Source organism: Mustela nigripes, chromosome 16 (assembly GCF_022355385.1).
Source record: "Mustela nigripes isolate SB6536 chromosome 16, MUSNIG.SB6536, whole genome shotgun sequence".
NCBI classification, from domain to species: Eukaryota; Metazoa; Chordata; class Mammalia; order Carnivora; family Mustelidae; genus Mustela; species Mustela nigripes.
The window spans coordinates 39,891,112-39,905,450 of NC_081572.1; the positions used below are offsets into that span (position 1 = coordinate 39,891,112).

The window sequence follows — 14,339 nt, forward strand, 5'->3', positions numbered from 1 at the left end:
AGAAATTCAAATTTAACCATCAGATGAGAATATTTATTAATCTTGAAATAGCTGTCTACAGTGCTATTTATATAGAGCTTTTTTACCTTCTTTTACTTTTTCCTTGTTCTTTTAGCTTCTCAGTTCTACAAATGTTCCGAAGAGCTGGCAAGTACTCAGTTATACTAGCTTGTCTGTTACCCAGGTTCAGAAGGGATCGGCTAGAAAATACACTTTTAATGACTGCTATCCTCTTCCAGGCACTGCTGTAAATGAAAAGTAGTTCATTACTTTGGATTTTTACTGTCCAAGAGAAATGCAACAGTCCCGATCACAACCAGCTACTGGTTTCTGCTGCTTTTTGCTTCTGGTCTAGATGAGATCAACCAGGTTAACTTCCTATATTACTTTCAACGCATCACTCTCATACCAAAAAGAACCTAGAATGGCTACCTGCTTTCTGCCCCAGCAAATCAAAACTCCATTCCCTGTCATTCAGGAGTCTTCTAATCTCTCTCATTTTTCTTCCCAGCAATCAGGCTGGTCTCCCTGTCTTATTAGAAGGTAGACTATTAATATTAAGGGTTTACCATAATCGATAGAGCCCAGCACTTCAAAATTAGTAAAAAGAAACTAACAGTTTCCTCTTTATCATTTATTATTATTTTTTATCATTTATTATTGAAAAATCAAAAGTAAAAGGAAGACTTACTCTACATTAGCCACCGACTGACTGAAGTATACGTTGCTGCGCTTCTGTGGAACATGAAGAGTAAGCTCCTTTGTTGGATCTCTTCCTGATTTCTTGCAAGAATTCAAGGTTTCCAGTGCTTTTGAAATAGTAGACGAACTCTTAGTAAAGCTGAGAGCTTCTACAGCTGCCTTTAATTCTCCAGAGCTCCGAGAAGTCCATCCATCACTGGTTTCCAGACTAAACTCATCACAGAGTCCACTTTTCACATTTGTCCAACTGAAGTCATTTTGACCAAATTCCTTTTGATCTCCTACATCAGTTAAAATGGCATCTAAGTAGGACATGTTATCCAGGAACTCAGTGAGGGAATTTAAACACTGAGAAACAAGGGCAGAACGTTTCTTTTCTGCCGGTGTTTTAGGTGGACAAGGAACAGATTTTGTGTTAGACTCTACACATTGGTTCAGTTTCTTTGTCTCTGGATTGCTTTCTTTATCTCTCACTTTGCTTTCTTCTGAATTTGAGGAGGAAGATAGAGGGGAAAGGCTAAGAAATTCATTAGAGAAAGTCAATTCAGTGTCAAATAAGTCACTATCATCTAGAGTTACTATCTTTTTCTTTTTCTTCTTTTTTTGTGTCTTTTTCAATGGTTTCTCTTCTTCAGAATGTTTCCAAGCAAGACATTTCATATTTTTTGTTGCTGCACTGGTGTCCACACTTACTGATGAACCATAATAGTCTTCTGTTTCTGGAATGATATTAACAGGCAGTGGTAGAATGAACTCAAGATTACTATATAAGAAATCAACTTTCTGCATTCGGAATTCTGTAAGAAGCTGGATGAACTGATGCCATTCTTCCTTTGTTCTGATTTTGTGCTGAAAAACAATTTTGAGTGAAGAAGTGTTAGAACACAGTCTGGACATTTTTCTACCTATATGAATACAGTGGCATCCTTATTCTATCTGAAAAGTAATGAGTTGCTACCCTCTCATAATTTTATTAATCTGTACTCCTTAAATTCATCAGAATAGTTTTGAGTCTATAAAATAGATTTAGACTACTAATATTTGAAGAATTAAATTTTTAAAAAAGATTTTATTTATCTATTTATTTGACAGAAATCACAAGTAGGCAGAGAGGCAGGCAGAGAGAGAAGAAGGGAAGCAGGCTCCTTGTGAGCAGAGAGCCCGATGCGAGGCTTGATCCCAGGATGCTGGGATCACCACCTGAGCCAAAGGCAGAGGCTTTAACCCAATGAGCCACCCAGGTGCCCCAAGAATTAAATTTTCTAATAGTTTATACCCCAATTCAATAGTGAGAACCTCATTTCTTTAAAAAACTACTTTTCTGAAAATTGTCTTTTTAATCTGAAATCTTTCTAAATTCTAGTCTAAATCCTGTAATATGCATTTAGAGCACTGTCTATGCACCATTTGTCAAAGTAGTACAGTATGTTAAAATCAGAAATCTAAAGCCTATAAAAATTATAGGCAAATTTAAGTTAACCTTAAGATTCAAAAGATAGGAATGAGTGTTAGGAAGATAAAAAGGAATAAATATTTAATATCCCACATTACATACTGAAAATACCTTTAGAAATGAAAATAAATCTTCAGATTGGGAAAAAATGTTCTTAAGGCCAAACAAAGTCTCAACACAGCCAGTATCACATTTGGGAAGGTCTGTAGGACTCCTTTTAGTATTTTTAGCTTTATTTTTGGAGTCAGGGCCATCTTCAGAGCAAACAAGTTGAATGTTTCTGCCATTTCCTCCTACAAAATTAATTAAAAAAAGAAAAAACCACAAAACCCTTAGCCATCTATATTTTTAATTAATTGTAGCAAACAATTATTTAAGATCTAAGATCCTTTGGAATCTTTGAGACCTATAATCACATTTTGTTCTTCTCCACCTATGTATTTAATTCATAAAAAGTACAATAAAACACTATTTTTAGCATACAGGGGGTAAGAAGGGTGGTGGTAGGCTTACAAAACAATCCAAAAGAAAAAAGTGCAAAGGAAAAAAAAAAGTGCAAAGGACTATGAACAGACAAGTTATAGAAGAAATACAAATATCTAATAAACTCATAGAAAGATGTGCAGTTTCACTAGTGATCATGGAAATGCAAAAAAAAAAAAGATACCATTCACTTTTCACCTTTTAAATTGGCAAAAGTAAAACAACTTGGTAACCTAGTTTTCTCAGAGGTATATATTAAAAAGTCACCACAAACTATTCATGGGAACATATATCAGGACAATCATCTTTGGTGGAGGCAACCTGATAATACCTGTTGGAACGTAAAAATGTATTCCAGCCTTTGGCCCAGCAACAATACTTCTAGAATTCTCTCCAACCGCAGTACTCACAGATATGCTCAAGGATATGTGTCTAGACATTCACTGCATATTTTAATGACAAACTGACAATAACTTCAATTTCCTCTAATAAGTAATGGTTAATAAATTATGTCACATCCATTACCTACTACAGAATAGCATATAGCTGTGAAAAATAGAGGGATATGTACCCCTCTGTACATACCAACAAAAAATTCTGAAGTAAAAAACAGCAAACTGATTAACAGTATATATAATATTGGTTAATTCTGCTAAATAAGTGGGTAGCGATATTTGTACATGCATAGATAAAGTTCTCACAGTGGCTAACTTTAAGAAGTGCGGAAGATCTTTTACTTTCTATTTTATATACTTCTGCACTATTTCAACTTCCATTGAAGGAGTACTTACCTGTGTTTTTTAGGAAAGACAGAAATAAAATGCATATAAAATCTTTAAGAAAAGAAAGAATGCTGTACCTAATTATTATCTTTTAAAGTTTCTGGTATAGCATTTTATATCCAACAGTATGGCAACAGTTACTAATTTGTTTTGTGGTTTTTTTTTTTAAAAAGATTTTATTTATTTATTTGATAGACAAAGATCACATGTAGGTGGAGAGAGAGAAGGGGAAGCAGGCTCCCACTGAGCAGAGGGCCTGATGGAGGGCTCGATCCCAGGACCCTGGAATTATGACCTGAGTTGAAGGCAGAGGCTTTAACCCACCAAGCCAACCAGGTGTCCCTAATTTGTTTTTTCTTTTTTTTTTTTAAATATTTTTAAAAATTTGTTTGTTCTAAAAGAATATTTACGATGTCTTATTTATCATATTTACTTCTAAGAAACAGTTAAAGGCATAAGCTCACACTGAATTAAATATATACATTTGCTACTTTGAAAAACAAAAATATATTAAAATTCTGAAATGATCAAAGAGGAAAAAAAATTGACAGGGGATTAATATTATAGAACTTCACCTTGGTTTTATTTAAATATTTGTGTATTTCCCAGAGCAGGATCTGTAACTACAGAACTGTGACTATGGAGCATGAAAACCACAAACTATCAACTTCTTCAGGAAAGGAACCATGTCTTATTCATGTAAACGCAAGACCTGGCATGGAGAAAGCCCTCAATAAATGTTTGTGACTTCAATTAGGTAACAATGACTAAAGATGATAAGAAATAAAACATTTCTGGGACGCCTGGGTGGCTCAGTTGGTTAAGCAGCTGCCTTCGGCTCAGGTCATGATCCCAGCGTCCTGGGATCGAGTCCCACATCGGGCTCCTTGCTCCACGGGGAGCCTGCTTCTCCCTCTGACTCTGCCTTCCACTCTGTCTGCCTGTGCTCGCTTTCGCTCGTGCTCTATCTCTGACAAATAAATAAATAAAATCTTAAAAAAAAAAAAAGAAATAAAACATTTCTGGAATGATAAATTCTTACCAAAAATAGAATTATAGACCACTGAAGAAGCTAAAAGAGAACTTACAGTCATATAAAAATAATTTATATATATGGAAAGGTCACCAATGTTTTTTTAATAAGTAAAAAAAAGAAAGCTAGTTGCTAAATCACAGTACTCTAATTGTTTGTAAGAAACTGATTAAAAGGCAACTGAGTAGCTCAGTCAGTTAAGCGTCTGATCCCTGATTTTGGCTCAGGTAGGGCTCCACGGTCAGTACAGAGTCTGCTTGAGATTCTCTCTCCCTTTCCCTCTGCCCCTCCTGCTTCTGCACGCATACTCTCTAAAATAAATAAAATCTTAAAAAATTAAAAAGAGGGGCGCCTGGGTGGCTCAGTGTGTTAGAAGCTCTGCCTTCAGCTCAGGTCATGATCCCAGAGTCCTGGGATAGAGCCCTGCATCGGGTTCTCTGCTCGACAGGGAGCCTGCTTCTTCCTTTTCTCTCTGCCTGCCTCTCTGCCTACTTGTGATCTCTGTCTGTCAAATAAATAAATAAAATCTTTAAAAGAAAGAAAAATTTTTTTAAATAAAAAGAAAACATGCTAATTTAAAATTAACAATTTGTTCCATGTGCAGTTTAATTCTACCCACACTTCACGTTTATAAAATTTTCATCAACAAAGTTGACATACATATATTTTCAAGATTAACACGATACCTGGATGCTCAAAATTTTGAAAATCTTTCAGAGATTTTGGTACAGCATGTACTGTAATATAGGGTCCTACTGTAGAAATTTCTTTTATAACAGATCAACTTACGACAAATGGATAATGGCCTTTCTTCTAAAAATCCACCTCCACTTCTAATCCAGAATTGTAAGTAAAGGATACTTTTTCTGATATCACAAGCATTTGTAGTTAACAATGTTATAAAGTCTTTCACATCAGTTCTAAAGTTCTCAGCCAAGCAGATCATCTGTAGGTAGCTGGCAACATTTAGCTGAGAAAAAGAGAAACAGAAAGAAAAAAGAAACATGGTGAATGGTGGAATTAACAGAAATACATAAGTAATACACATTTAAAAGTAGGACAAATTTCACTAAAATTCACACTATCTTAGCTCTTGAGAATGAAACTGATCTGGAAAAATAAAATAAAGGAATATACTTTCCAAATTAAAAATATTTTATATAACCTTATTTCAGTAACTATATACAGTCTAAAATATAAAGGAAACTTTTATGGGAGATTTTCTATAAACCCTGAAGGCAATTTTATTAAACCTTGAGAAATTCCCTTAGTATTAAATAATGGTACAACTTGATTGAATATTTTACAGCCATTAAAACTATAAATATGAATACTATAATAATACTGATAGTTTTTAAATACCAGAGTTACAAAATTCTATCAATACATGTACAAATGCATAAATGTAAATAAACAAGAAACACTAGGGGAAAAAAACCAAAAAGCAAAACTCATGTGATTTCTTTTTTTTTTTTTTTTAAAGATTTTATTTATTTATTTGAAAGAGAGAGAGAAAAGCTAGAGAGAGAGAAAGCATAAGCAGGGGAAGAGGTAGAGGGAGAAAGGGAGAATCAGGCTCCCCTTGGAACAGGGAGCCCGATGCAGGACTCTGGGATCATGACCTGAGCCGAAGGCAGAGGCTTAACCAACTGAGCCACCCAGGTGCCCCTGGGTGGGCAGTTTGAAAAATTTGAAAATCAAATTTTCATTTTATTTGATGTTCCATCAATATTGCTATGATTTTTTTTGTAAAACAACAAAACATATACTATTCTCTTCCCACTGTTTATGGAAAGCTTCTTACCTGGAAAAGCTAAAACAAATAAAATTGCATTTACATTTTATAGATTTTATAAGACCACTAGCATTTTTACCTTAAACAAGACAATTTAAAAAATTATTTCTCCTATTAAATCTCTGACCTCATTCTATGTATATATATTACTCCTGCATACTTCTGGGACTTCTGCTTCACAAACTAGGAATTCTGCTTTCAATAATGAACTACCTACTATCAGACAAACCTTGCCATTAGTAATAATGATAAACTCTATCACCAACTACAAATAAATATAAAAAGCAAATGATTTGAAGGGACAAGAGAGTAACCAAAAGCAGAAGATAACTGAAGGGAAAATCAACAATTAGACAAAAGAAAATGGCCCTGGGTGAATCCCCACCCCCATCTCATTCCCTCTAAATTGATTTCTGACTTAGGGCAGGATGCAGCAGCATAGCTAAAACTCAGACAGAAACTCACAGTGTTACAGGCTTGAACCAGAGGACAGAGTTTGGGATGCTGGCAGTAGTTGGAAAGTGAGAGGGGATGTCTGTGAAAGTAGGGAAACAGATTCTAGCTAAAGAAGACTGCAAATCCCTGGCTGACACCTGAACTTCACATGTGTGAGCCTGTCTCAAAGCAGGCAGCTAAAACTAAAAGAACTGGGCCGAAATTTTAGCTGCTACATGTTACAGGGTATTTATTCAGAGGAAGAGAACCGAATCCAGAGTTTCTACAACATATCACTCGCAAAGTACAGGATAAAACTCTAAACTCTAAAACTACTACACATACAAAGAAGCAGAAAAAGTAACTAACTCCTCAGAGACAATCAATAGATTTAATCACAAAGTGAAGAAGATGGGAGACAAACCATTAGACACTCTTAATCTCAGGAAACAAACTGAGGGTTGCTGGAGGGGAGGGGGAAGGGGGGATAGGGTGGTTGGGTGATGGACACTGGGAGGGTATGTGTTGTGGTGAGCGCTGTGTATTGTATTAGATTGATGAATCACAAGCCTGTACCCCTGAAACAAATAAGACATTATATGTTAATAATTTAAAAAAAGGAAAAAAAAAGATGGCAAAAATGTATTTATTAGCAGAATTTTAAAACAACTAGTAAAAGTATGCTTAAAGAAAACATGCTCATAATGAATAAGAAAGTCCAGCAGAAAAGTAGAAGCCATAAAAAGAAGGAAACAGGGGTGCCTGGGTGGTTCAGTTGTCAAGCATCTGCCTTTGGCTCAGGTCATGGTCCCAGGGTCCTGGGTCTGAGCCCCACATTGGACTCCCTGCTCAGTGGGGAGCCTGCTTCTCCTTCTCCCTCTGCCATTCCCTCCATTTGTGCTCTCTGGCTCTAACTCTCTGTCAAATAAATTTTAAAAATCTTTAAAAAAAAAAAAAAAAAAAGAAAAGAAAAAGGAAACAGCAAATGCAAAACTAGAAATCACAGTATCAGAATAAAAATTTTACCGGATGAGCCTCGGAAGAAAGGAGGTGGCAGGAAAAAAGTGTCAGTTAAATTTGAAGATTAATCAATATAAATGATCAAACCAAAAGTACAAACAGAAAAAAGTTGGGAGGGGGGGAACAGCATTAACAGCAGGGCCCTGAGCGGCGCCTGAGACAATGTAAAATGTCTAACATACTTGTAATTAAACTCCCAAGAGGGAAAGAGAAAATGGGCATGAAATAAATTTGAAAAACTAAGTATAAAAATGTCCCTCATTGAAGGAATGACATGTATTTACAGATTGTAGATATCCAAGAACCACAAATAGGATAGACATGAAGAAAAGTAACACCTAGGCACATCACAGGCAATTGCTGAAAACTCAAGTAAGGGGTGCCTAGGTGACTCAGTCGGTTGAGCCCTTGACTCAGGTCGTGATCATGGGGTCCTAGGATCGAGCCCCACATTGGGCTCCCTGCTCAGCAAGGTGACTGTTTCTCCCTCTACCCCTCCTCCTTGTTTGTGCTCCCTCTTTGTCATGCTGTCTTAAAAAAATAAATGAAATATTAAAAGAAGAAAGAAAACTGGGGTGCCTGGGTGGCTCAGTGGGTTAAAGCCTCTGCCTTCAGCTCAGGTCATAGTCTCAGGGTCCCGGGATCCAGCCAGCATCAGGCTCTCTGCTCAGCAGGGAGCCTCTTTCCTCCTTTCTCTCTGCCTGCTTCTCTGTCTACTTGTGATCTCCGTCTGTCAAATAAATAAAATCTGAAAAATATATATATATTTTTAAAAAAAGAAAAGAAAACTAAAGTTAAAGTTAAAGAGAATATCTTGAAGGCAGCCAGAAAATAATGACATATTACCCAGGAGGGGAAAACAAAAAGGTAACATAATCAGAAATACCACTGACCAAAAGAAAAAGGAATGACATCTTTAAAGTATTGACTCAGGGTGCCTGGCTGGCTCAGTTGGTAGAGCATGTGATTCATGATCTCTGGGTGCTGAGTTCAAGCCCCATGCAGGGTGTACATGCAGTACATGTACAGTAAAAAAGTACATGCAGTACTTAAAAAAAAAAAGTACTGATGGAAAAACTGAGAACCCCCATTTTTTAAAAAAGATTTTATTTATTTATTTGACAGAAAAAGATCACAAGTAAGCAGAAAGGCAGGCAGAGAGAGAGAGGGAAGCAGGCTCCCTGTTGAGCAGAGAGCCCAATGAGGGGCTTGATCCCAGGACCCTGAGATCATGACCCGAGCCCAAGGCAGTGGCTTAACTCATTGAGTCACCCAGGTACCCCGAGAACCCAGATTTCTATACCAAGGGAAAATACTCTTTGAAAATGAAGTTAAAATAAAGACAATTTCAAGTAAATGAAACCTAATATAATCTACTGCCAGCAGACTAGCTCTATAAAAATTGTTAATGAAATTCTTCAGGCTGAAGAGAAACGAAATCTAAGAGAAAGTCAGATCTTCAGGAAGGAATGAAGTCTATTAGAAATTATAAGTATATAGGTAAACATACAAATTATAAGTATATAGGTAAACATAATTACCTTCAAACATACACAGCTGGCTAAAGCAAAAAAGCAGAGCATTATATTGGGGAGTTTGTAATGTGTAAATGTAAAACATTTGAAAACTAAAGCATACAAGATAGAGGGATGGCAAGTAGACTGATATCTTCGCAAGGTTCTTAGATTTTCTATAAATTAGTGTAATACTAACACTACACTATGAAAAACTGAGGCACGTTGGTGGCTCTCAGTCAGCTGGGTGTCTACCTTTGGCTCAGGTCATGGACTTGGGGTCCTGGGATCGAGTCCTACATCACGCTCACTGTTCTGCAGGAAGTCTGCTTCTCCCTCTGCCTCTGACCCCCCAGCTCGTGCTCTTTTTCTCTCAAATAAAGAAAATCTTTAGGGGCGCTTGGGTGGCTCAGTGGGTTAAAGTCTCTGCCTTCGGCTTGGGTCACGATCCCAGGGTCCTGGGATTGAGCCCTGCATGGGTTCTCTGCTCTGCAGGGAGCCTGCTTCCTCCTCTGTCTCTCTCTCTGCCTGCCTCTCTGCCTACTTGCAATCTCTGTCTGTCAAATAAATTTAAAAAAGAAAAAATAAAAATTAAAAAAAAAATCTTTAAAAAAATACACTATGAAAAACTAAGAATGCATATTATTTCTGAAGATACTACTAAAATCTATGTCCTAATCCATTTCAAATGGCCTAGAAACCAACCACCAACATCCTTCATAAATGTAGACATGAAATTCCCCAACAATATATGAGCAAATCAAATCCAGAACTACAAAAAGACATAACACATCATGACCATATTATCCTAAGAATGCAGGACTGCTCTGACATTCAAAAATCAACTAACATCATTTGCCATATTAATAGAATTAAAAAGATGAACATATGATTGCTTCAAAGGTAGAAAGTATCTGACAAAATTCAACACCATTGACAATAAAAACACAACTAATTGATGAAAATCAGCTAATATCACGCTTGCTGATAAGAGTGCCTACTTTAGCCCCAAATTCAGGAACAAGGCAGAGATGTTCACGTTTAACCCCTATTTAACAGTGTACTGAAGGTTTGCTGGCACTATCACATTAAACTACCTTTTATAGAGTTGTGACATGATTTATGATCAGAATGAAAACTTACAAGCGAAGGAGTAGTGAAATTAATTTCTTCAAAACAGCCATCAAACATTAAACTAAATGTTGGATCTAGAGGAAAAAGAATTTTTAAAAAACCATTAAGACTATTCATTTTTCCAGTTACTTTTTCTATGAAAATATTCTGTATTTCATGGGTAATGAGAATATCATGTAAATTATAAATCATTAAAGGAACTGAATTTCTGTCTTGACCTAAAGCAACTTGTGATCTTTAATTAAAATACCATGTACCCTTTGAGTAACATGATTTATATCAGTATTTTTAGAGTACAGTCACTAACAGTCAAATGAGCCATTAATTTGTAAGTGGAGTCTAACATAAACACATTTTCCTACAGAAATCCACAGCGGAGATACGCTACTGAATACGTGCAATGAAAAAATATTAGAAAACAGTGTTATAATTCAGTGTTTATAATGAAACAAACAAACAAACAAACCTGTATGAGTCTTAAAATTGAACACTGAATGGGAATTATTAGGAAGGTGGACCAACTCCAGGGGCAACCAGCTGGCTCAATAGGTGAAGTGTGTGACTTTTGATCTTGGGGTCATGGGTTCAAGCCCCAAATTGGGTGTAGAGATTACTTAAAAAAAAATCTTAGGAAAAAAATTAAAAAAGGAAGTGGACCAATTCCATTAGGCTGGCTATGGCTTACTTTGACAAAATATGCAATAATTCATATGGAAGTGTTCTCAGGGAAAAAGGAATGGCTAAGTTCAATATTAAGGCACTACAGAAAAAAATTTTTATGGGCTCCATAAAAAGTTCTGTCCAGTGAGTAACATTTGGTGATCCAATAATAAGTATGAAGAAGGGGCATAGAAAAGACTCTGTTATCGCCCCTACCAAAACACCTTTCCTGGATAAAATTTCTTTACCTGCATTCTACGCTATTGTTGGCATCCTAAATATCTAATACTCTACACAGTGATTCAAAATAGTATCCAGTTCCACACCACTGCTATTCACAAGGTAATAGAGTAATTTTATAATTACTCAAGGTTGTGGATCGATAGTAAATTTAAAGAATTCTTTACTTAAAAAATGATCTAGGAGCCTCCAAATTTTAGGGAAAAAGACTTAATTTACTAGCAGACTTTTAAAGGACTATTTTTAACTAAAATGAGCAGCTTTCTCAAAATATTTAAACCAAAAGTAATTAGTTGCAAAATCACTGTAACTTACCACTAGTAGTAAGAATCACAGGTCTCTTAGTTGTTGCCATGAATGTTTTGATTGCACTCAAAAACCCAGCATCTTCTTCAAAAATGACATCAACCTAAGAGCCATTTATGACAATACTGTATTGAGTAACAAAAAATTTACTGGATATGTTACATATACATAATAGATATAGTATATGTCTGTTAGGGACAAAATTTATGAATTCATGAAATTTATGAACAGTATGGTTCAGCCCATACTGAAAGCTTAAAATATTTTGAACTATTAAAAGTAAAAAAAAATTACCAAATATTAAACCAAAAAAATGGAGTCACCTATAATTGGACAAGTATGAGTCAGAATAATTTCTATAATCACTGAACAATAATTAATAATCCTGAATTGCATTAATCATCTTTCTGAAAAATTCTATGGTTGAGAGTTTCACTCACTTTTAAATTCAAACAGATTACACTGGGGTACCTGGGTGGCTCAGTCAGTTAAACACTGGACTCTTGATTTCCACTCAGGTCATGAACTTAGGGTGCTGAGATCAAGCCTCACATCTGACTCCACACTCAGGATGAAGTCTGCTTGAGATTCTCTCTCTCCCTCTGTCCCTCCCCTCATTCGTGTACACACACGCATGCTCTCTAAATAAATAAAATCTTTAAAAAAAGTTTTTAAACATTTAAACAGATACAAGTATTCCCAACTTTCTTGGCTATTTTATAATACTTTATAGTAACACATATAGTAACCCTTAGGTTAAGTTCTTATTATGAGATAAATATATGCCCATGAGTCTACCTCCTCAAAAAGAATGAGAGATGTTGCATTTTTCCTGTTGGGTTCCTCAGCTCCAAATTCTTTGACATTTGACTTGGTTGTGTTTGCAGATTTAGTCTGAGTAATTGGGTTTTGTTCACAAGAATTTTTTATTCCTGCATAAATAAAATATTAGTATTTTAGAAAAAATCAACTTTTAATAGAACACTGGATGCTTCTGTGGAATAAACTCAAACTGAAACCCCCTATCAAAAATTAAACAAGGGGGAAAAAATTGAAACAAAATATCAAAACTCTTATATGTAGGACCTTCAGTATAGCTGAGGTTTAACAAATAGCAACAGAAACTCAGGAAATATGATAAAATTTTTATGTATCAGGGTCATTAGTATTAAAAATTGTCATATACATTTTGTACATTTAATGCCTTACCTTTATTATTTTCCAGAAGCACTACTTCTTCATTATTTTTTGGCTTGGAAGACACTTTAAAATAATTTGCCAAAGTTTTAGGTGGAAGTGTTCGTTTTGGTATGTTAGTTTGTGGTGACGGTGGAGGAAGTTTCCTTGGCGATGTAAGAACTTTCTTAGGGGAGCTTAATTTTTCTGCCAAAAACAAATTTACTGAAGGATGAGTATTCTAAAAGTTAAACGGATGGTAAGATTGAGTTATTCACAGTCTATACTTCTACTCTTACCAGCTAAAAATTAATATAGAAGTTTCCTTTCAATCTCATATTCAAATACTGTATACAAATAGTACTGTACTGTTACAGTTATTCTATTATCAGAGAAGGTAAAGCCAGTCATTTGGAAAAGACATTCTTTTCCAAAGAAACATACATTCTTGAAGCAAAGAATGTTCAGAATCCCTCCATTCGCTTTCTCTCCATTGGCTGGAGTTCAGAGGAGGCTGGAGGAAACATGATAATGGTACATACGGAGAACATTACAGAACACTGTTATCCAACTTCAGGTTAGCTCTATAGTAAATGGATACTGCAAGCAGAGAATATGTTTTTCTAGAGATGTAGTGAAGGACGGATAGAAGTTCTACAGTCCCAAGCATTTATTCCAGAGCATGTCCTTTACTCTCCTCTAAGTGCTCTGATTCAGTCTTCACATGTTCAAATTCTGTTTGTTATTTTTTACACCCCATTTCCACAGATCTTATTATATCCTTTGTATATTATAGGTGTTTGAAAATTGAGTTTGCCACTTGCAACGACATGGACAGCATAGATTACTCAGAAGGATTTTCCTAAGTAATGGGACAAAATTAGTTCTAAACTAAATGCTGCTATCGCCTCCCCTAATACAGCATAAAAGACCCAAAACAATCAAACTTAGAAAAAAAATTGGTCATGGTAACACAGAAAATATAAAAGTCCAGCTTCTAGAAATAAAAACTACAAAATGTGTGAAATACAAAATACATTAGATGGCAAGGACAGCATACCACATGCTGCAAAAAATATTTGTGAACTTCAGTAGTTAGAAACTATCCAAGAGAGGAACAAGATAACTGCAAACCTGAACAATCATCGAACTGAGACAGGTTAGCAGCATTATTCAGAATAGAATGTGGTGGGCGTCTGGGTGGCTCAGTGGGTTAAGCCTCTGCCTTCGACTCAGGTCATGATCTCAGGATCCTGGGATCAAGCCCCGCATCAGGTTCTCGGCTCAGCGGGGAGCCTGCTCCCCTGTCCCCCCAACCCCTCAGCCTGCCTCTCTGCCTACTTGTGATCTCTGTCAAATAAATAAGATCTTTAAAAAAAAAAAAAAAAAGAATAGAATGTGGTATGGAAACAACCTGAGTGCCCACCCATGAATGGATCCAGATGTGGTTTCTATACACAATGGAAGATTACTCAGCCCGAAGAAAAGACATCCTGCCGTTTGGAACAGCACAGATGGACCAGGAGCACATCAGACTAAGTGAGGTTAAGTCAGAGAAAAGCAAGTACTCTATGACATTCCTTATGTGTGGATTCTAAAAAAGCCA

At 35.9% G+C, this 14,339-nt stretch overlaps 1 protein-coding gene across 2 annotated transcripts in view; it reads right to left on the reverse strand.

The window, feature by feature from the left end:
* ATAD5 (ATPase family AAA domain containing 5) overlaps positions 1–14,339 on the reverse strand; it is a 46,777-nt gene that overhangs the window by 1,170 nt on the left and 31,268 nt on the right. The window contains exons 15-22 of one of the 2 annotated variants that reach the window (XM_059379734.1): positions 12,767–12,940; positions 12,356–12,489; positions 11,567–11,660; positions 10,361–10,425; positions 5,243–5,423; positions 2,267–2,448; positions 692–1,551; positions 87–242 (exon numbers count right to left, since the gene is read on the reverse strand). In XM_059379734.1, the coding sequence (XP_059235717.1) occupies positions 87–242; positions 692–1,551; positions 2,267–2,448; positions 5,243–5,423; positions 10,361–10,425; positions 11,567–11,660; positions 12,356–12,489; positions 12,767–12,940 (1,846 nt within the window). Of the gene's footprint in view, positions 1–86; positions 246–691; positions 1,552–2,266; positions 2,449–5,242; positions 5,424–10,360; positions 10,426–11,566; positions 11,661–12,355; positions 12,490–12,766; positions 12,941–14,339 lie in introns of both variants that reach the window. The other variant, XM_059379733.1, reaches the window with a different exon arrangement.